The 21,121-nt window shown below is 34.4% G+C and overlaps 2 protein-coding genes across 2 annotated transcripts; both read left to right on the top strand.

Annotated features, from left to right (window-relative positions):
- Positions 1-701: 701 nt before the first annotated feature.
- On the top strand, positions 702-9,393 carry LOC113083524 (tRNA wybutosine-synthesizing protein 2/3/4). The gene is made up of 18 exons (XM_026254564.1): positions 702-763; positions 826-898; positions 999-1,041; positions 1,132-1,210; positions 2,102-2,190; positions 2,253-2,426; positions 3,077-3,128; positions 3,311-3,411; positions 3,480-3,565; positions 5,180-5,261; positions 5,355-5,440; positions 6,583-6,670; positions 6,742-6,790; positions 6,901-6,988; positions 7,487-7,587; positions 7,678-7,762; positions 7,863-7,967; positions 9,071-9,393. Exons 1-18 carry the CDS (start codon positions 702-704, stop codon positions 9,173-9,175), a joined length of 1,548 nt encoding a protein of 515 aa, XP_026110349.1. The 3' UTR covers positions 9,176-9,393.
- A 935-nt stretch (positions 9,394-10,328) lies between these two features.
- LOC113083523 (spindlin-Z-like) lies at positions 10,329-20,146 on the top strand. Its single transcript, XM_026254563.1, is given in 7 exon segments — positions 10,329-10,496; positions 15,137-15,466; positions 15,555-15,603; positions 16,804-17,057; positions 18,275-18,508; positions 19,437-19,501; positions 19,503-20,146. Coding segments are annotated over 6 exon segments (789 nt in total). The 5' UTR covers positions 10,329-10,496; positions 15,137-15,414; the 3' UTR covers positions 19,638-20,146.
- The last annotated feature ends 975 nt before the right edge of the window (positions 20,147-21,121 follow it).

Raw genomic sequence — 21,121 nt, 5'->3', positions numbered from 1 at the left:
TTCGGAGCCTGAATCATTTGAGTCAGTTTGGGGATTGCGAATCATTTGACTCAGTTCGGGTGTTCGGAGCGTGAATCATTTGAGTCAGTTTGGGGATCGCGAATCATTTGACTCAGTTCGGGTGTTCGGAGCGTGAATCATTTGAGTCAGTTCGGGGATCGCGAATCATTTGAGTCAGTTCGGGAGTTCGGAGCGGGTTCATAATTACTTAGTTTTTTTAAGTGTGTTTAATTTGTAGACTGTGATAAGGACATTTTATAAAATAAAAAAGTAGTAAAGTAGTCTTATCATTTTTTTCTAAATAAATCAATATATATTTTATTTAAATGTGTTTAATTTTTTATATTTAAAAGTAATTATTTAAAAAAATTTAAAAAAATTATTATGTCTGTTATTTAAGACATTTTAAAAAACAGGCAGTAGTTTTATGAAATTGTTTTATAAAACAATATACTGTTGAAGCAATTTGACTTAAAACTTATTTAAAATTACAATTATTTGAAATAGCCTCCATTAAGTTAAATGGGTCTCTGCGGCGTTTGTTTATCTGTGTCACTAGGCAACACTTTTCTCATCTTACCTCTGCTGGAGACACTGAACCTGTGTGTGAACAGGAAAACATTCAGCACATGATCCATCTCTGCTGATTATCTCAGGTCATAGATTAAAGAAATCAATTACTAGACAATAACTACACTAACATGGCTTTAGCGAGTGGACATTGGGTTGACAAGGACATCGCAGGAGTCCCACCAAGCCCAAGGTGAGTTCATTCTGCATGCAGATGTTTACGTAATGCCATAAGCATATACTGATCTTTTACAGATATGGCCATGCGATGACTGTAGCAGGAAATATCGCTTTCTTGTTTGGAGGAGCTTCCAGTGCGATCACAGAGGTGTGTGAATCCAATAAACCGCTGAAAACTGCTCTTTGTGTTCATAAAGATTATTGATTTAAACATAGTGCCTATGCAACTGTTTATTTTTTATACTTAGGACCATCCTCCGATATATCTGAATGACTTTTACATGATTACAGGTACCTTTGGTGATGTATTTCGCTGTTAACACATAAGTGAATGCTTTATTGATTTCATGATAGAACATCAGAGCAACTTTTCTGTTTTAGTTTCACCTGATCGAGTTACATGGGAGCTGATGCCTCAGAAAGGTGACGTTCCCACAGCGAGAGAGGGACACACTTTATGGTAATTAGAGAGAACATGTATTAATATTTAAAGCTAAAACTCCACTGTTTAAATTATGGGGTCACTAAGATTTGTGAGGTTTTTGAAGAAAAAAATAACATTTATTTGATTAAAAATGCAGAAGAAATTGTTAAATATTATTACAATTTCAATTGCATGTTTTCTTTTAAATTGTAATTTATTTCTGTGATCAATTGTCTTCGGTATCACATGATCCTTCAGAAATCATTGTAATATATATATTTTCTAATTTATTTATTATATTTTAAAATATATATTTTATTTAAACATTTCTAAATGTATTTATTTATTTATTTATTTAATTATGAGTGTAAAGTTTTTTAACTGTGAAATTGTAAATTTAAACTGAAATTGTTTACTATTACATTTACTATTTACTAACATTTACTACTATATTAAAATGAAACAAAAAAAAGAAAGCCAAACTAAATATTGCATTAAAAAACAAATATATTATTTATTACAAAAATTAAAATATAAAAACAAATAAATTAGTTTTGTTCATTTATTTAATAGCGTTTATATTTTATAATAAATTTATTTAATAAAATAAATACAGTAAACTTTTTTTTAATATGCTGATTTGCTGCTCAAGAAACATTTTGATCACTATTTATTTTGAAAAGATTTTGCTGCTTAATGTTTTTGTGATTAACTGCAATACATTTAATTATTCAGGAATAATTTAATGAACAGAAAGTTCAAAAGAACAACATTTATTTGAAACAGAAGTCTTTTGTAACATTATACATGACTTTGCTGTCACTTTTGATCAATTGAATGCATCCTTGATCAATAAAAGTATTAATTTCCTTTAAAAAATTTATATAAAATTATATAAAAAATCACCACATTTTCGTTTTCTTCTAGTGTCGTTAAAGGAAAACTCTACTTGTTTGGAGGTTCCTCACACCCTGAAGCTGGAGAGTGTCTCCCAGGCGTCTACTGCTTTGACATCGGTGAGACTTTTATTATGTGAATGCATGTGATTTCTAGATTCAGATGAACAGCTTGCGTTGAGACGCGTGTGGATTGATCTGTGCGTCAGTGACGTTGATGTGGGAGAAGCTGCAGACTGCAGGAGTGTGTCTGCGGACTCTGAGACACAGCGCAGCGGCTCTGGGAGACAACATCTATGTGTTCGGAGGGATTCTGGACAGCGTCTCTACAGATGACCTCATGATGTTCAACACCGGTCAGTACTGTGAGGACTGCATTATGAGACTAGTCCTTTCTAAGACTAGTCTTTCCAAGCTTCTGTCGTCTGATTGATAGTTTAGAGTTTATCCACTCAAAGTTATATAGAGCACAGACTCATATTGAGATCAGTTTATAACATTATCTGTTATACTGCCATAAGGATCTCATTTATTTACATTACAAGCATTAGAATTTCATCTCTTTCTGGTCGTATAAACATCAGCATCTAAGAAACATTGCATATGCCTCTGAATACAAATGAGCTGTTTTTTTTCTCAATGCATTATACTTTATGAGCCATAAAAGCATGATAGATCAACTATGATAATCAAAAGATAACACGTATGTGACTTATTATTTTAGATGTTGTTTAAAGGTTTCAATAATCTCTTACTGTTAAAAAATAAATAAATAAATACAATTCGAACTATGATTTCATGTCAGGCTTTACAGGGTTAAATCGTTTTCAAAAGAAATAGTTCATGCAAAAAAAAAAAAAAAAAAGCTAATTCTGTCATTAAATGCAGCTATACAAAAACTATAAAAGCAGCATCCAAAATCAGATCCAAATGTAAGTTGTTATTCACTGGATTGACTATTTTGTTAACAGTAACTTCGATTATGTTGCTGCTTTACATCTTTCAGTGTCATTGAACTGGATGCCTATTAAAACTACAGGAGCTCTGCCTTCAGCGAGGTAAACACTGATCAGACTCTAGATTTACCTGTGTGTAGAAAAGCATATAAAAGAGCATATATTGCACATTTATGAATGTTGGAAATAAAGCTGTAATTGTCGGCCGTCTGCTCAAAGTGTTTATTTGGTGCTTTTCCTCTTCCAGCGTCTGACCGTCTTCTTCTTCTGCTTCTCTTCTGTAGATACGGTCATTCATTAGCTGTGGTCGGGGAGCAGATATTTCTGTTTGGTGGATGTTCAGAGGACGGGTCTCAAGCCAAAGACATGTGTGCACTGAATACAGGTAATCTTACATAGTAAAGATTGAACGGCTGACTGTAATGAACTAGTGAATGTGTTTTTTCCCCGTAGAGACTCTGGTGTGGGAACAGTGTAAGGTAAAAGGAGAGGCTCCTGTTGTTTGTGCCGGTCAAACCTTTACATCACACCATGACAAGGTAAAACTGGTTTAGTTTACTAGTTCTTCTTTCTTTTCTTTTGGAAAGAAATTAATATTTTTATTCTACAAGGATGCATTAAATGAATCAAAAGTGACACAAAATGTTACAAAAGTAACTTAAATGCTGTTCTTTTGAACTTTCTATCCATCGAAGAATCCTGATAAATAAAATGCATCAACATATTAACTGTTTCTAACATTGATGATAATCAGAAATGTTTCCTGAGCAGCCAATCAGCACATTAGAATGATTTCTGAAGATCATGTGACACTGAAGGCTGGAGGAATGATGCTGAAAATACAGCTGCGCATCACAGAAATAAATTACATTTGAATAGATATTGACATAGAAAACAGGAAATATAAATTGTAATAATATTTCACAATTTTTACAGAATTTTTGATCAAATAAATGCAGCCCTAGCAAGAATAAGCAAGGAAAAAGCAAAATATTTTTTTTAACATTTTGGACTGTCGTCTTTATCACGGTTACACGCACACGTAATGTTGCTGTGGTCACGAAAACATCTAATTTCCGTGCATTTTAAAGCATTGTGGTTTAAAAAAGGGATTTTAAGCTTTTGAAATGCAATCAGCAGTGAAAGAGAACTTATTTCTGTATATGCGACAGAGACAGAGAGACACACACATGTGAAGACAGTGCGCATAGAGTGTAGGAGTATTGAACGGTGTTATTTTTGACACTTTTTTTTAGGCCAACAATTAAAAACAACCTACTTGTATGTGAATGCCAGTGTTTGCAAGTATCCTCATAAACACAGTAATTTAAGTCTTAAGTGTAAGCAAACAGCTGAGAAAGAAAACGAATGTGTGACAGTATATTGTATCCGGTTAGCTCTTAAAGTGACAGCAGTCTAATATCCCTGCTGTCTGTTATTCATGTTAATCAAGCAAAAATAAAAAATAATATATATATATATATATATCTATCACTACTCACTTATAAGTTTAATAAGAAGATTTTTTTTTAATTTACAAGAATTGCAATGTTATTAGTCATTTGATTACTTAATACAATATATGTAGCATTTCTCATTTATTTATTTTTCTACTGTAGTTTTTTTTTTTTTTTGGTCTATTGTTTTTAATTAGTTTCTTATTCTTATGTAATCGCTGACAGTTTACTTGTCTTTAGTGAGCTTTTTTTTAGACTGGTTTCATTTTTTTGTGATATTGACACTGGTGAATAATTATTACATTTCTATGGTATCAAAAAACGTGAAATCATAAAGACCCTATTAAAAGCAAAAAAAAAAAAATGTATAAACTATATAAAACTATATATGATTACCATGAAATAAAATACTGTTCATATCGCCCAGCACACAGGAATAAATAACATTTTTAAATTAAACACTTAAACACTTAAAATTGTAATAATAATTCACAAAGTTTTTTTTTTTTTTGCTCAGTAAATTCAGTGTTGATAAGCAGAAGAGACAAAACGTAAAAAAAAACGCAATTCTGAAATAAATCTGAATAAATTTAGAAAAAAAATCTCAAACTGAGGTTTAATTAATTAGCATTTTAGAATAAACTTCAAATATGACCCAAAGGTAATAATGATGCTTGAACAAATGTTTTGATTCAGGATATTTACTTATTCGGAGGAACCATCACTAATCCAGACGGAGTGGTATCATCAACAAATGAAATTCACAAATTAAGCATCGGTAAGATGAGAAGCGACACTGAGAGTGAACTGTTTTCTCACAGAAGACAATGAACAGACACTAACTCTCTTAAAACTCTTCCTCTTTCACCAGGAAAGATGAAATGGAAAGTACCACTGTATGTCGGCATCCCTCCCTCCAGACGTCACAGACACACAGCTTTCATCGTCCACAGTCATGTATGTGTCAAACATTTATGCACTTTTACATAATTCAAAAGTTTAGACAATCAGCTGTTTCTAATCATCAAAAAAATGCACTTAAATTACTGAATTTGCATTATATATTTTTTTAATGGAGAAGAGATTGAAGGGAGGTTTCATAAAGTATCCCATGATGCACCTCGTGAAATTGATGAATGTCCAGAATGAGCAGAGCTGGAATATATAAACAAATAAATTAAAATATAAGAGTTTTTGTCACAAATGTATTTCTTGTCTAACATCTATGTTAATTTTTTTCATCCCTTTACTAATGAATCCTGATTCTAAATTCGATTCTAAATTTTTACCTGCATTTACAAATGAATAAACAATGTTTTGATATTTTAAACAAAACATCGAAAACTGATGTTTGAAATTATAAAAGGAACCTTAAATGTGAAGTTAAAATGGCCAGTAGGTGGCAGTGAGTCACTGTTAATAAGCGAGTCATTGCGGTTGAACCGAGTCATTTAAACGGTTGATTCATTCAGGAACGACTCGTTCATTCATGTTACTCAGAGACGCAAAACGGTGGCTGTGTTTGGAAAGATTTCTGTTCTTAGAAATAGAGCAAAAACAGGTAATATGTTGTCTAAAACGTAAATCTCTTGACGTCTTGTTTATTGAACTGTTGTATAAAATCAATATCACATTTGTAATTATGCTGACTTTTGGAGAAACACGTAACTCTTTATTTGTGTGATAGTAACTATACGAAACTACATAAATTATAGATCTATACATTTTCTGTCCCATATCTTTAAAAATGTGATCATTATACATTTCCAGTGACAGAACGCACTATAAATGCGTAACATTATATGCGAACTAGAGCATCACGTGATGTATTATAACGTTAACTTTTTTCGTCAGTTTTAGTAATTTAACTTATTTTATTTTGGGTTTAGATAAGGCAACATTTCGAATTATATATATATATATATATATATATATATTATAATTATTTTATTTTATTTCAGCTTTTATTTCATTTATGATAATTACCAAAACTATTTTTAAAAGCATTACTTTAACAATAAAAAGACGCGTCCAACCTGTGTTCAGTATCTCAAATCTAACTTTTTGCTTTAACTGAGTGTTTTTCTGCTTGGTTGCAGCTTTATGTGTTTGGAGGCAAAAATGAGGAACAAGATTTTAATGACTTGAAAATAATGAAATTAATAAACCCCTCAGAGAGACAGCCAGGTAAATAAAGCTCCTGTAAATACAGTCATCTGTGTTCAACTCTTCTGAGTCTGATCCATGATTGTCTGCAGTGATGAAGGAGATCTTGTCAGAGTTTGGACTGCAGGGGGCCAGTAACAGGTGTGTGTGTGTGTGTGTGTGTGTGTGTGTGTCTGACTAAAACAGGGCTTTCGTTACCAGTTTCACATGAAAGTAACGTTCTGTTATTCAAATCATTTCCACTTGATCAGCTTCGCCCCAACAAAGATTCCCAACGTGAAATACGAGCTGAGTCAGTCTCCAGTGACCGTGAAGAGCTACAGAAGTGAAAACATTCAGGTGATGGACGTCACACTTTACATTGATCGCATGGAGACAGTTACAAAAGATTTCTACTGCAAACAGATGAAACTTCAATTCATTAAATAATCCCGAAACAACTAAATGTGTCACGGTTTCCACAAAAACATGAAGTTGCACAACTGTTTTCAAAGATTGATGATGAGCAGTAAATCATCATATTATTCTGATTTCTGAAGATCATGTGACACTGAAGACTGGAGGAATGATGCTGGAAATTCATCCGTGCATCACAGAAATAAATTACATCTTAACAGATATTCACAAAGAAGAAAGTTATTTTAAATCCTAATAATATTTCAGAATTTTACTGTATTTTTTATCAAATAAATGCATCGTTGGTGAGCAGAAGAGAGTTTTTTTTATCTTACCAACCCTAAACTTTGAACAGTGGAGATTTCAGCCGTAAATATGAATCTTTGTTTGCAAGGAACTGTATGATTTTGTAACGAATGCATCATGTGTCTTTCTCTCCAGGTGAGCGTTCATAGAGATTTCAGCGCCGTTCGTGACGAGGCCATGAACATGATCCACAAAGCTTTCGCCATGTTAGATGAGGAATTCCAAAAACTAGACCGGTAGAGGTCATGCCTTATTGTATATTTCACATTAATTGTCTAAACAAACATCTTATAAACCAAAACTGAATGAGCTCTCATCTGAAACAGAGAAAAGGAAGCACTTGCACGGGACGCAGAGGCTCTACAGAAAGAGCGCGAGGCTCAAAACCAGCATCTGCTGAGACGGAAACAGGTGCCGCTGCTCAAATCGTCCCATTCCAGTGATTTTCTTGGATGTGTTTGCTCTTGTTCTTCACGATGACTGAAGGAAGCTTGCGGTTGTGACCGGACAGGAACTTGAGGATATGCTGGAGAGACACCGGAGTCAGAACGAGGCCTGGCTGCGTGCGCGAGCGGACGAGAACGACAGGGAGAGGAAGGAGCTGTGGAAACTGAGGGTGTGTGACCTGAAAATAACCGCAAACATTCACTTCAGACAAACCGCTGTCGGATGGAGACACCAGCTTGTTTTGTGCAGTTTAGTTAGTCTGATTGTAGCATTCACTGTCTGTAAGGTATTAGTGACTGAATTCTTTTTTTATTTAATTTTTTTAATTTAAATTTTCCTTTTAAATAAAATCACATATACAAAATTGTATTTGACATGAATTTATATATATATATATATATATATATATATATATATATATATATATATATATATATGCATATATATATATAAATGTCGTGTGTATGAAACATTGACATGCATTACAGTCTATTTTTTCACATGTTGGAAAAATAGAAAAAAAACATTTAATATGTGTATATATATTGTAGAAAATTGTTAGCCTGAATGCAATGTAAGTCGCTTTGGATAAAAGCGTCTGCTAAATGCATAAATTTAAATTTATTTATATATATATATATGAAATATACTTTTTTTTTTCTATTTTTATAACACTGTAATGCATGTCAATGTTTCATTTGCATACAATTATAAAATATATTAATAGTTTGAGATTTTATTTTTCTATTTTTAGTTTTTTATTTCTATTCCACCTTATTTTATTTCAATTGTAGTTATTTTAATACTTCAGCTTTTAATTCACCTTATTATGTTTCAGTTAATTTTCACCTCATATTTAATTTTATTTGTTTTGATTTTCATTTCATTGTATTATTCAGATGACCACATCAGATAGAAAGTGTAGACAATTTATTTTTGTATTTATAGTATATATTTAATTAAATTATATATTTTTAATAATGTTTTTTTTTCATAATACATGAAAATTGTATGAAACATTGTACATTTTTGTATACAATATATGTATATATAATTTTTTTTATACAAATATTAATATATATTTTTTTATATTTTTATATTTTAGAAAAACACTTTTTATCTGACATGTTAATAATCTAAAAAAAGCCTTTCTATGTGAGCTCTTCACACTGAACTCTGGCAAACGTCTCATTTCATGCGTGGAGTGAGTGATGGCTGTTCATCATTTCAACATGCGGGTCTTTATTCATTGATTGGATGTGGATCTTCCAGGAGGAGGTGCTTCAGGAGCAGGAGAAGCTGAAAGAGGAGCAGTGCAACATCCAGAAACGCAGCGAGCAGCTCCTGTCCATAATGCAGCAGTTCAAAGGCATGTGAAGACACTGTCTCCATGGCAACCGCAGAGAGACGGCGTCATCATTGATGCCACTCCCTTACTGAGAAATATCTGTCTGATGATGCTTTGGTTATTTCAGTGTGTGTGTGCGTGTGTGTGTGTGAATTAGATTACCTCATCACCAGTGATACCTGTAGAGCACAGGATGATTTGTGATGCATGTGAAAAGATTTTTCTGAAACATGAAGTAAACCAAGGTTTACCACCAAGACCCATGTCGTTTATTTTCATGTTACTCCACAAGCTTGTGTTTTATATCAGTTGAGAGAAACTTGAGGCCCTCGGGTCTCTAACATTAACCTTGACCTGATATCAGTTATGAAAAAATAATGTTAGTACAGGATTTATAACATAATAACATTCAACTTTGTACAATTACATTTGATCATTTATATATATATATATATATATATATATATATATATATATATATATATATATATACAAATATATGTAAAGCGCAAACTTTACAATCAGTCATAAACAAATATAACTTTAATTTTATATTTATTTTATTTGTTTTTAATTATTCTAGAAATATACAAAAATATAAAATAAATATATAATTTACCTATAATATGTATTTATGTACGTATAAATGTATAAAAATAATAAAACTATAAGGTTTGTATATTATATATTTATTATATAATAATTTATCTGTCGAGGTCGTCTTCATATTCTTTTATTTTTTTAAGATCTCTTACAAAAGTTTACAAAAAATTTTTTTTATCAACGAATGTTAATCTTAATTAAGAAAAAAAATCTAATTGTAATAAACACCTTGATAAATAATATTGAAGAATAGCGCAACAGTGAGTTGTCATCATATTTAAGTGTTCTAGTAAAAAAATAAAAAATAAATACACAGCCGTTCATGATATATAAAACAGACTGCGCATGCTATTAGTGAATTAAACTAATTCTAGCCCATCGAATTACAGACTTTATTGTCTATTTTCACTGGGTTTTTGAGGGGGACAGTCATGTCTACCAACTCATGTCGCAGTGCTTGCGCATGCGCATACATTCTCCCCCAGCCGCGCCGAAACCTTCCGAAGAAAGCCGAAGGGAAACGGTCGGCGGCGCACTATTTGGCAGGAAAGATTCGCGCGCAGAGCCAGCGCTGTCCGGCAGCGGAGCACTATTTGGCAGCGGAGGAGGGGAGGGCAAGAGCTCGGCCGCATTCGGGGCCGCCTGCGCTCATCAAACGCTGCTCATTGAACACACAGTGAGGCAGAGCTGGAGTGGAAATATTTTTTTTATGCCGCAATATGCGTGAATTTCTAAAATAAACCCGGGGTAAGCGAGCATCCATGCCACAAATACCACATGTATGTATTGCACTTGAATAAAAGAGCGAAATGCGACATGATTGAGCTCAGAGCTGCAGTGGAGGGAGTGAAGGGGGTTTCGGGGCGACGCTTGATCCAGACGTTTCTGTTGAAAATGTGTTTCTTGTGCTTCCTTTGTTTCTGCTGCGGGATTGTAAATAAGAGCTTGAGCCAAAATGGCGGCTGAAACCGTCGAGCTACGAGCTATTGCGTTGCGTTTAGTCACATTTAACTCTCTTTCATGCCTTTATCGACCCTCTTGGATGATTTGTATGCAGTCGTAGCATTCACAAAAACACCCGGTTGCGCTGGTGGTGGATATGTAGCCTTTAATGAACAGACCCTGTGAGATTGAATCAGTTAGCCAGACAGATTTGAATGTTTCTAATGACAAATTGCAATTTCGTGTTCACAGATCGCGCGCTTATTGCTCTTTTCTGTCTTGTTTTGATTGCTAAACGGCTAAACACTGGTGTTCTGCAATGCAATGCTTTCTTTAGTCATCTATGTAGCTGGTATCTCTCTGTAATGCCCTTCTTTTTTTCCCCAAAAGGATGCTTTTGTAGACATGCAAGCTGTTCATGAGTGTATATTTAGTCGTTTTCTCTATAACTAGACAACTTGCAGTGCTTCTTGTCATCTTGATTGTTAATGGCATCCCTGAAACCCAGTCTGGCCAGTTGATCTCACTGCATTGTTGAAGGATCTGGCCAGGTCTTGAATTCATTAGTCTCATCTGATGCTCGGTGATCAGGTTGCATTGAGAAAGTCTGCTGAATTTCCATGAGGAACAAGGACATGAATCATTCTGGGGTTTGTTTGGAAGTGGGCGGTTCATTTGTATTTCATGACAGTCTGCTGAAGAGTTTTGTAAGGCACCTCTGGAGGATTAATTGATCAATTAGGCTTGCAAAGAAGAGATTACAGCAGAGAAACAGCCTCTGCGGTGGGTTTCATTTAAGTCTGCCTTTAGCTTCTGAATTGCACTCTTTTTGTGGACCAACCACTACAAACAAACTGAAACGTGATCATATCTGTGATGTTTGTGCATGCATATATCATTTTGTCTTGCCTGGTCAATTTACATAAACATATTGCTCAAAATAAATTTTCCGTTTTCTTTTTTCTTGTATCCTTGGTTTCACTTGATACGAACACCATTTTTCTGCATCATTGAGCTGTAAATTCCCTGGCTTTAATTGCATTCAGCATTGTCAGATGTTGTCATTACAGCAGCCATTGGCTAACATTTGATACAGCTCAGTACTTTTGCTTCTACAGCCGATATATATTAGATTCTCATACGCTTGTAAATGCATATACAGAATTGCTCCATCATCCATGCGCAGGTTTAAAGCAACGCCATTGAGTTCAGTTATTGCTATGATTTTGACTGCGTTGGCGAGCCGTTATCATGAGTGTAGGTGTATGTAAATAAAATATAGATAACTTCTTCAACCACAGTATATAAGCCAGTGGAAAGTCTAGGCCAGACCTGGGTCTAATTTTATCCCAGAAAATAAGAAGTAATGCTTGCTTTTTTGTGTGTGTGTGATTTGACATGGTTTTCATGGCAGTTAAACAATTTCTCTTCTAGATTTTAATGAGAAAACAAAGAATATAGCGTATTTGTGCATTGCAATGGTATTTGTGTTGCATTTAATTGATGTTGCATTGCAGTAAATCAGTGTAATTCAGCAAAAATACTGTCATTCAGAGCAAGAACCACCATTAAAAATAATAACACACACAAATATACTTGTGTGCATACATTTGGAAGATTCTAGAAGTCTTCTATTGTTGGAGTGAAATGTGTCTTTTGATGTTGTTTAATATTATGAAAAAGACCAGCGGAGACTGAAATGAGTTAATTTGAAAAGTGCATGAGGGATATTTTACATATATTGAGGAAAAATACTTGGGTCAAGTGACTCAAACTTTGGCATCATCTTACCATCTTTATCTAAAAGTAATGTGGAAGGATGCCATAAAAAAAAGAGGATTGACCTTGAGTTAATGTTCCTGTCTCGTTTGTTATTTTCGTTAAAATTGAAAATGGAAGCCACGTTCTTATTATTTGAATCCAGCGGTGTTGGAGAATAGCAATAAATGCATGGTGTATTTTAATGCATTTTACGCATTTTAAAAAGACATTGCTGTTAGATTGCACTAGGTCATGTTCATGTGCAGTGGCCTGTTTTATAAAACATGTTATGGTTTTGATTCAGTTGGACAGTGTGGCAGAATAAATGAGTTTGTCTTCGTCTGGCCGGCTGACGTGATGTAAGGAAGCCCAGAGCTCCCTGCGCTTGTAGCGTACTCCTGTTGTGTTGTATAACAGCGTCTGCTTGGCTTCCTGAATAATGCTAAACTCATGTCATTGCTCATCTGCTCTGCTTTCTTTGGGGTTTTGAGTTTTGGGACGTCAGATGGGAATCGTTGATGTGCGTCTTTTAATGAATGCCGATTTGCAAAGCATAAACCTTCACAACAGGGTTGAAATGTCATGTCATTAATCACATTTGAGTCTGTTTACCATGTTTTTTACATATTAGGATTCAACTTCTTTGAGTTATCTTCTGAAATACATTTCACTTAAAGGAAGAGTTCATTCATAAAAGAAGATTCTGTCATTGTTTACTCATCTCCATCTTGTTCCAAACCTGAATGACTTGCTCTGCTCTTTGTTCTGTGGAATATAAAAGAAGATATTTTGAAGAATGTTGGCATCCAAACCGTTTCAGCTTCCATTGACTTGCATTGAGAAACAGTGGGAACTAAAATGTTTTTTGTTTTTTTTACCAACATTCATCATGACGTTTGTTTGTTTGGAAAACCGAATGTAATTGTACTCTTGTGGCTCATTAACATGAAGGTTATTCAGTCTTATTGAATGCATAATTAAACTGTTTTGTAAACATTTTAAGCAAGACGCCACATGTTAATAAAAAAGGAAAAATAAAAATTACTTGCATAAGGAATTTCATACAATTTTTTATTACACGCTTTCATATGCAAACAAGGCATTATCTATTTGAATGAATCTCAGTGAATCTGAACATTACACAAAGCAAATTTGTTGTTTTTTTGTTGACATATTAGAATTCAGTCACTCCATAAATCAGAAAATACTGCCGACAGTCAGATACAAATACAATTTAGGAATAAAATATTAAATAAGTCAAAGTGAATGATATATGAATGGACAAATCTATAAAAACCTTCAGAATATAGATATGAATAAAAAGTCTATTTTGGTCTAAGTGCTGCTGAGGAGAAGAAACAAACTCATTTTTAGAAAACATCCTTTAAAAATATTAATTTTTTATCTATATCTACAAACATAAAATTAGTTTTTGGATGTTTTTATTGAAAGAATGACCAGTGTATTAAAAGGTTTTTGCTTGTTGTGTCTTGCCTTAGAGACAGGTCACCTAAAAATGAAAATTGTTGTCATTTGCTCACCTTTAATTTATCCCAATGTATATTCGTTTGCCATAAAGATATTTTGAATAAGAATGTTTGTAACCAAACAGTTGCTGGTCCCAATGACTCCCATAGTATGGAAAAAATACTGTAGAAGTCAATGGATGCCGGAAATTCATAGAGGTTTGGAACAATTTGATGGAGAGTAAATGTTGACGCAATTAAAACTTTTGGGTAAACTATCCTTTTAATGTCAACATAATCACATTTGACCCCATTTTCCATTTTTTTAATATATTTTTTTTAGTTTTCAGCTTAGTATTTTCATGATTTCATCCAGTTGAAAATAGGTAAAAATAAGTGATGATTCAAATCTGTTGAGGTGCTAAACAAATCGCGACTCAATTAGGGTTAGGAGTTTATATGAATGTGTGTCTTTAGAAAAGTTTAGATGGTATTTTTTCTTTTCTTACGGTGGTAACCAATTAAACTCTTTAAGCTCCACCTGCTGCGTTGTTCACAAGTGCTTTGTTTACGGCGGTAACCAAGGAAACGCTTTAAGCTACACCTGCTGCGTTGTTCACAAGTGCTTTGTTTACGGCGGTAACCAAGGAAACGCTTTAAGCTCCACCTGCTGGCAGAGAGTGAATCTGCGTCTCGTTCAGATCGTCTACTGTTTCTGTTTCATGCTAATATGTATAGTTTCACAAAACTGAAGTCAAATCATTCTGTAATTTGTAATTTGGGGTGGTGTTGGCGCAGTGGATAAGACGCATGCCTTTGGTGCGAGAGACCCGGGTTCGAATCCACTGTGAAACACCAATGTGTCCCTGAGCAAGTCACTTAACCCCTAGTTGCTCCAGAGGTGTGCGACCTCTGACATATATAGCAATTTTAAGTCGCTTTGGATAAAAGCGTCAGCTAAATGAATAAATGTAATTTAGATTAAAAACTGCTCATGTTGCATGTCTGCAGCATCTTTGTTTGTTATCCAAAACGACTTACAAATGAGGACAATAGAAGCAATCAAAACCAACAAAAGAGTTTTAATATACAAGTGCTATATTTAAATTTTACTAAGAAACATGCAGTTATGAATTAAACAAGCATTTAACTTATTATTTGTTTATAATCTGTTTGCACTCAAGATCCTCAATCTTGATATGTTGTTAAATTTTTTAGGTTGCTGGAGCCCTTCTGAAGGAGGTCTGGATCAGTACTCATTGGCGCGGGCCCTGAGAGGCCGACCCGTCCCCCCGACTCTCTCCTGAGCCCCAGTCATTCCACAGCGTCAGACGGGCATCAGGCGAGCTCCTTACATGCCAGCGTTTTTTGTTTTATTTTGACTGCCTCCTTTAGGTTGAGTCCCCTCTCCCCCGAAACTCTTTCATTCATCAGAAAGAGTAGAGGATATTTTGACCCTAGTGCGGCAGCCGGGCTGCTCCCACACACACAGATGAATGAAGACCCCATTCGGGAAGAACGCGGCCCAGAGATCCAGAGCTGATGCAGGTCAGAGCGGCTGTTTGATATCGGACCAGCCTTCTGAGGATCACAGTGTCTTTAATAATAACCGTGTGTGCTGTCTGTGTGATTGAAGGGCATGCTGGTGTCTCTGCAAATATGATGAAGAAAAAGAACTCTCATAAGTAAGTTTGTACTTGCTTGTGTTTTTTTGCTGAATTGAAAAATATTAATTATTGTTTTATGTTACATTATATCATGTTTATAGCATTTATAAATAATAATAATTATTATGTAGTGCTGAATGTGTGAATTATATTAATAATGATCATCAATACAACATTTTAAGCATTTAATAATTATAATTTTTGGAGTTAAATATTTTGCAAAACATTTTTTGGCTTGTATTTTAGGGATTGATTTGTGGATATTATTACATTATAATTAATATTTTGTTTAGATTGATTGCAATACATATTTATGTATTTAATATCATTATCAGAGTTAATTATTATGCGAAGCATCATTTTTAATTGATTACATAATATTTACATTGATTTGAGGCAGAATATACAAATTTAATTCTATAAATATTTTATATTAAAAAAATGTAAATGTTTAGTTCATACTGTTCATAAAAAGTGTTTTATTATCAGAGTTAAATATCAGGTGAAGTGTATTTGATGAATATGATAAATACAATTTTATTATATTAATATTTTGAAAGTTTAGCTAATTTTGATCATAATATGTATTTAATAATCATTTTCAAAGTGAAGTAGGTAAAGCATTTTTTTTGTTTTCTTGTGTTTTAAGGCTGAATGTATAAATATGGATTATTACATTATATTTACGTTTAAAATATTAAATATTAGATGAAGTATATTTTTGTATTTAATTGTGTATTAGGATTGAACACTTGAATATAAATTATATTATTAAATTATAATATATTCTTTAAATGTTTAGTTCATATTAATTGTAAAAATAAATATTAAATATTAATCATTTTTTAATTTTCTTGCATATGGCTGAATCTGTAAATATGTATTTAATTATTATATATACTATATTTAATATTTTTTTTTGAAATGTTAAATCATGATAAACCCATCATATATTAAATGAATAATCATTATAAATATACATTTTTTATAATGTTACAGATTAGGTGAAGCATAAAATGTTTTAAGGATTAAAGCTTAAGTGTGCATTTCATTAAATGTTAAACACTTTCTCTGAATCTGAGTCTTAAGCATCAAGAGTTTTTGATGTTGTTGAAAAGACACACTTCACCTTGATCCTGATTCAGAATTCATCGTCCAGGAAATGTAAGCGCTCTCCTTTCAGAGCGATGTTAATGCTGATCTGTGATCATCTGACAGGAAACACAAAAGCAGCGTAGGCCCCACTAAAGCAGTGGCTCAGCCGCGGAGGAACATCGTGGGCTGTCGAATCCAGCACATCTGGAAGGAGGGCAGCGGCGCGGCGTCGCAGTGGAAAGGCACAGTTTTAGACCAGGTGCCCGTCAACCCCTCGCTCTACCTGATCAAATACGACGGCTTCGACTGTGTCTACGGCCTGGAGCTGCATAAAGACGAGCGCGTGCAAGGACTCGAGGTCCTGCCAGACAGACTCGGTACTCGCTCACTTCATTTCACTGAAAGAAGAGTGCAAACCATTTCAACTGGGCTAAGATATTAGTGACAGAAATGATTCAATTGTTTCTTGAATCATTTATAAGTGATATATAATTGTCTACGAAGGATGGAAGTTAAAAACGGGTAATGCTCAGGTGTGCAGAAGCTCACAAGCTTTTGCGGCTTTTTGTGTTTTCACTGTTATACACTGGGGGGCGCTATTATACATCTTATGAACGAGCACAAAACCTCCAGAACAAAAAACACACATGAACAGGATGAAAAAACTCTTATGTAAACATATGCATATGATCAATAATGCGATCATCAGCAATAAACAGCATAGAAATGAAAACTTCATAATGTTACGTGATGATCTAGGAAATGGTACGTGTCTGTGCAAACGGTTTTATTGTATTTATACTTTGATAATCTTACTGAATATTATTACCCAGATGTAGTTTGTGTAAAAAATCTGATTTTTGCATTTTTTTTTTTTATGAAATAAGTTTTGATTTAAAAAAAAGAATGCTTCAAGCCAGAATAAAACTGATATTTTTGTTTAAAAGTAGAGGATCTGACCTTTATTACATTTTTGGAGTATTGGATATTCAAATATTACTGGAAGCCATCAAATTTTAGTGAAAATCATAAAAATCTTTAAATTTTAAAAAATGCTGGCGGGGAAAGAGTTAAGCAGGTTTTCTTTTACAGCTGAAATGAGCCAAAAAAGAGATTTAAGAGATTTAATTAATAAATGGATGCAATACTAGAATTTGCAAAGTAATGGCATGACCATTGGAGAGTGAAAATGTTCATTGGGTCAAAAATAACAGCTTGAGAAGAAAAGACACATGAAATGAAAAAGAATTGGGTCTGAAACTGTCAAGAAACATTTAGCCTCCAATTTACCAAAACTACAATTTAAAAAAGTGCACCGTGTCAGGTTCTCAGAGACTAAGGTTAGGTGAAGATTCCTAAAAAATGACCCTTGCTTAATAATAATAACATGCTGAAGTGCCAAAAAACATTTATGACTCTTAAAGCACTAGCAGCACATCCTCTTGTACCACTGTTTTAAAGATTTATCTTCAGGAATCTGGCAGTAAATTCTGGAAGGTCCATCTCAAAGATTAAAAATGAGCTCCTTAACTATTATTGGTCCCAGATTTGCTGCCGTGGAGGATGTTTCCACTCACACCTGTGTGTTTTTCAGCCTCGACGCGCATCAGCGACGCTCACCTGGCCGACACCATGATCGGGAAAGCCGTGGAGCACATGTTCGAGACGGAGGATGGCACTAAGAACGAGTGGAGGGGAATGGTTCTGGCCCGGGCGCCCATCATGAACACCTGGTTCTACATCACGTATGAGAAGGACCCGGTGCTCTACATGTATCAGCTGCTGGATGACTATAAAGACGGAGATCTGAGGATCATGCCAGACTCCAGTGAGTGTCTTCAGTGCTCGTGTGTTCTGATGCTCACTGCTCTTTACATTTCACCACTTCAAACCTCTAGACCAATATGGGTTTTTCATTGTTTTTATGCAAATTGTATTTATTTTTTTACAGCAAGGACGCATTATATTAATCAAAAGTGACAGTAAAGACATTTATAAAGTCACAAAAGATTTCTATTTCAAATAAATGCTGTTCATGTGACAGTGAAGACTGAGTAATGATGCTGAAAATACAGCTGCGCATCACAGAAATAAATTACATCTTAACAGATATTCACATAGAAAACTGCTATTTTTAATTGCAATAATATTTAACAATTTTACTGTTTTTATTTTTGATCAAATAAATGTCGCTTTGGTGAGCAGGAAAGACATTCAAAAACATCTCACTGACAAAAATAACACAAACTTGTATGTGCACAAATTTTTGTAGTTATACTGTACAATAATTAATTACTAATTAATTACAAAAAATATATATATATAAATATATATATATAATATGTATGTGTGTGTGTGTGTGTGTGAGTGTGTGTGTGTGATGATTTATAGTAATATTTAAATAAAATAGTGTACTTTCTAATATAATAATTAAAATAATTTCATTATTAATTAAAAATTGAACAAGTTTATATTTATAACTTGTGATTTTTAATATTTAACTTTTTTCAGAATTGCAAAGAAAATAGTTAGAATTATGGTCAATAACTCCCATTATATTCACAAAAACTAATTAAAAACAAACTACCAAAAGCTGTCGATTTAGTATTTTTTTTTCTAAATAGAAAATGCGATTACATTTAATTTGTTTATTTTTTATGTTTTTTTTTTGGGGGGGGGGGGTGATGCATCGTATTCGAGTCGTTTTTCTCATTCAAAGAGTCATGTGCTATTATAATGGTTTGTTTGTGTTTCAGACGACTCGCCCCCAGCGGAGCGTGAGCCCGGAGAAGTGGTGGACAGCCTCGTGGGGAAGCAGGTTGGAATACGCCAAAGAGGACGGCTCTAAACGAACTGGGATGGTTATCCATCAGGTGGAAGCCAAGCCCTCCGTCTACTTCATCAAGTTTGATGACGACTTTCACATTTACGTCTATGACCTGGTGAAAACATCGTAAGGCGGCGACACGGGACGAGGAGAGGGGAGGAGTTTCACCTAACCATGTGATCCACACAAACGTTTTTTTTTTTTTTGCCAAAAGTTCTCTCAAAACATTTCTCGTAACCATCATTTGGAAATGGAACGCTGGATATTTCGGTGATTAGTGGATAGTCGGGTGTCTCTTATCGCTGTAGGATGAACGAACATCCGTCCCCCGACATACACACGTAGCTTCATATTTCAGAGGTTCGTCTCGAGAATTTCCCATTCCTGGTTGGTTGTTACGAAGACGTTCGTCGGGAGAATCCAGTTTGGCTGTTGTGGAACATTTAAGTGTTCATCTGTTGGACTGTTACAATCCCGTCATGGGTTGAGATTCAAGCTAGCTTTGTGCGCCGATGTTTCGGGAAACGGTGGAAACGAAACGCGCGGGCCGTTTATCTTTCAAACCTGAGAAACACGTCGGTCCGTGAAGGATGGGGAGCGTTCGGGACGTCCTAAACCTCGTAAAGTGCCAGGAGGTGGAGGGCGCGGAGAGAAAATGTCTGTAAATAAGACATCATTCTGTTTTTGATGTCTTTGAGTCGGTTGCCAGATGTTTCATGTTTTATCCCTCCGTCTTCTGGTCCTCGCCAGAATTTGCGCACAGAAGCTCCACTGTCAATCAAATGTAGGCATTTGTTGCGTGAATCTCATCACCACAAGTAAACGCTAATGCAGATTTTTTCAATCTTAAGCACTAAATTTAGAGACCTGTTTGTTTTCAATGAATTTCAAAAAACATTTTTGCATTTCATGTTTGGAACGTTGATTTAACGTTTGCCTAATGTTGATATAACGTTCATTTCACTCCATTTACTTAATGGGCTTCATAACATCTACAAAATGCCTACGTATTGTATCATGTTGCATAGTGTGAACATTTCCTCTTGGGTTATTGTTGTTATGGTGTAGATTAATGGGTTTATTGTGTCTTAGCACATGATTTTGACTCTTTAAGCACTAAAAATCATACGGTTACCCAATTCCCCCAAAGTATTTAGAGATGTTACATAAAACTAATTGCACAAAGTGTTTAATCCTGTACTGGTTAGAAAATGCTGATGCAATAATGAAGAAAGTATTCAGGAATTTCTTTGCACCCCGTGACATTAGCGTTGTTTTTCTTTGATCAGAGAGATCGGAGAGATTTCTCTGACGCTCTGCGAGCATAAACGTCTGTGCCTGGATATTGACTTCTGTATTTTTTTTACGTGTGTGTTTTCGTCTGAAGGTTTGAGTGTTCCATTAGACTAAAATGACATGAAGGCCCCCTCCGAGGAATGTTACGGTGTCTCAAGAAAAGCCCTCTCAGCTCCATGTGTTTTGCATTATTTCAGCGTTTTGTTGCTGCTTCGAGTTACAGCGCTCCTGTTTTCACACTTACATAAGTTTTCTCTTGTTCTCAAGCCGCTGTCGACTGCATTCGATGCACAACACTAGAAGAGTGACATGAAGAAA

This window comes from Carassius auratus, unplaced genomic scaffold, assembly GCF_003368295.1.
Source record: "Carassius auratus strain Wakin unplaced genomic scaffold, ASM336829v1 scaf_tig00038570, whole genome shotgun sequence".
NCBI lineage: Eukaryota > Metazoa > Chordata > Actinopteri > Cypriniformes > Cyprinidae > Carassius > Carassius auratus.
The sequence above is the reverse complement of the archived record's forward strand: the minus strand, read 5'-3'. Positions and strand labels throughout refer to the sequence as shown.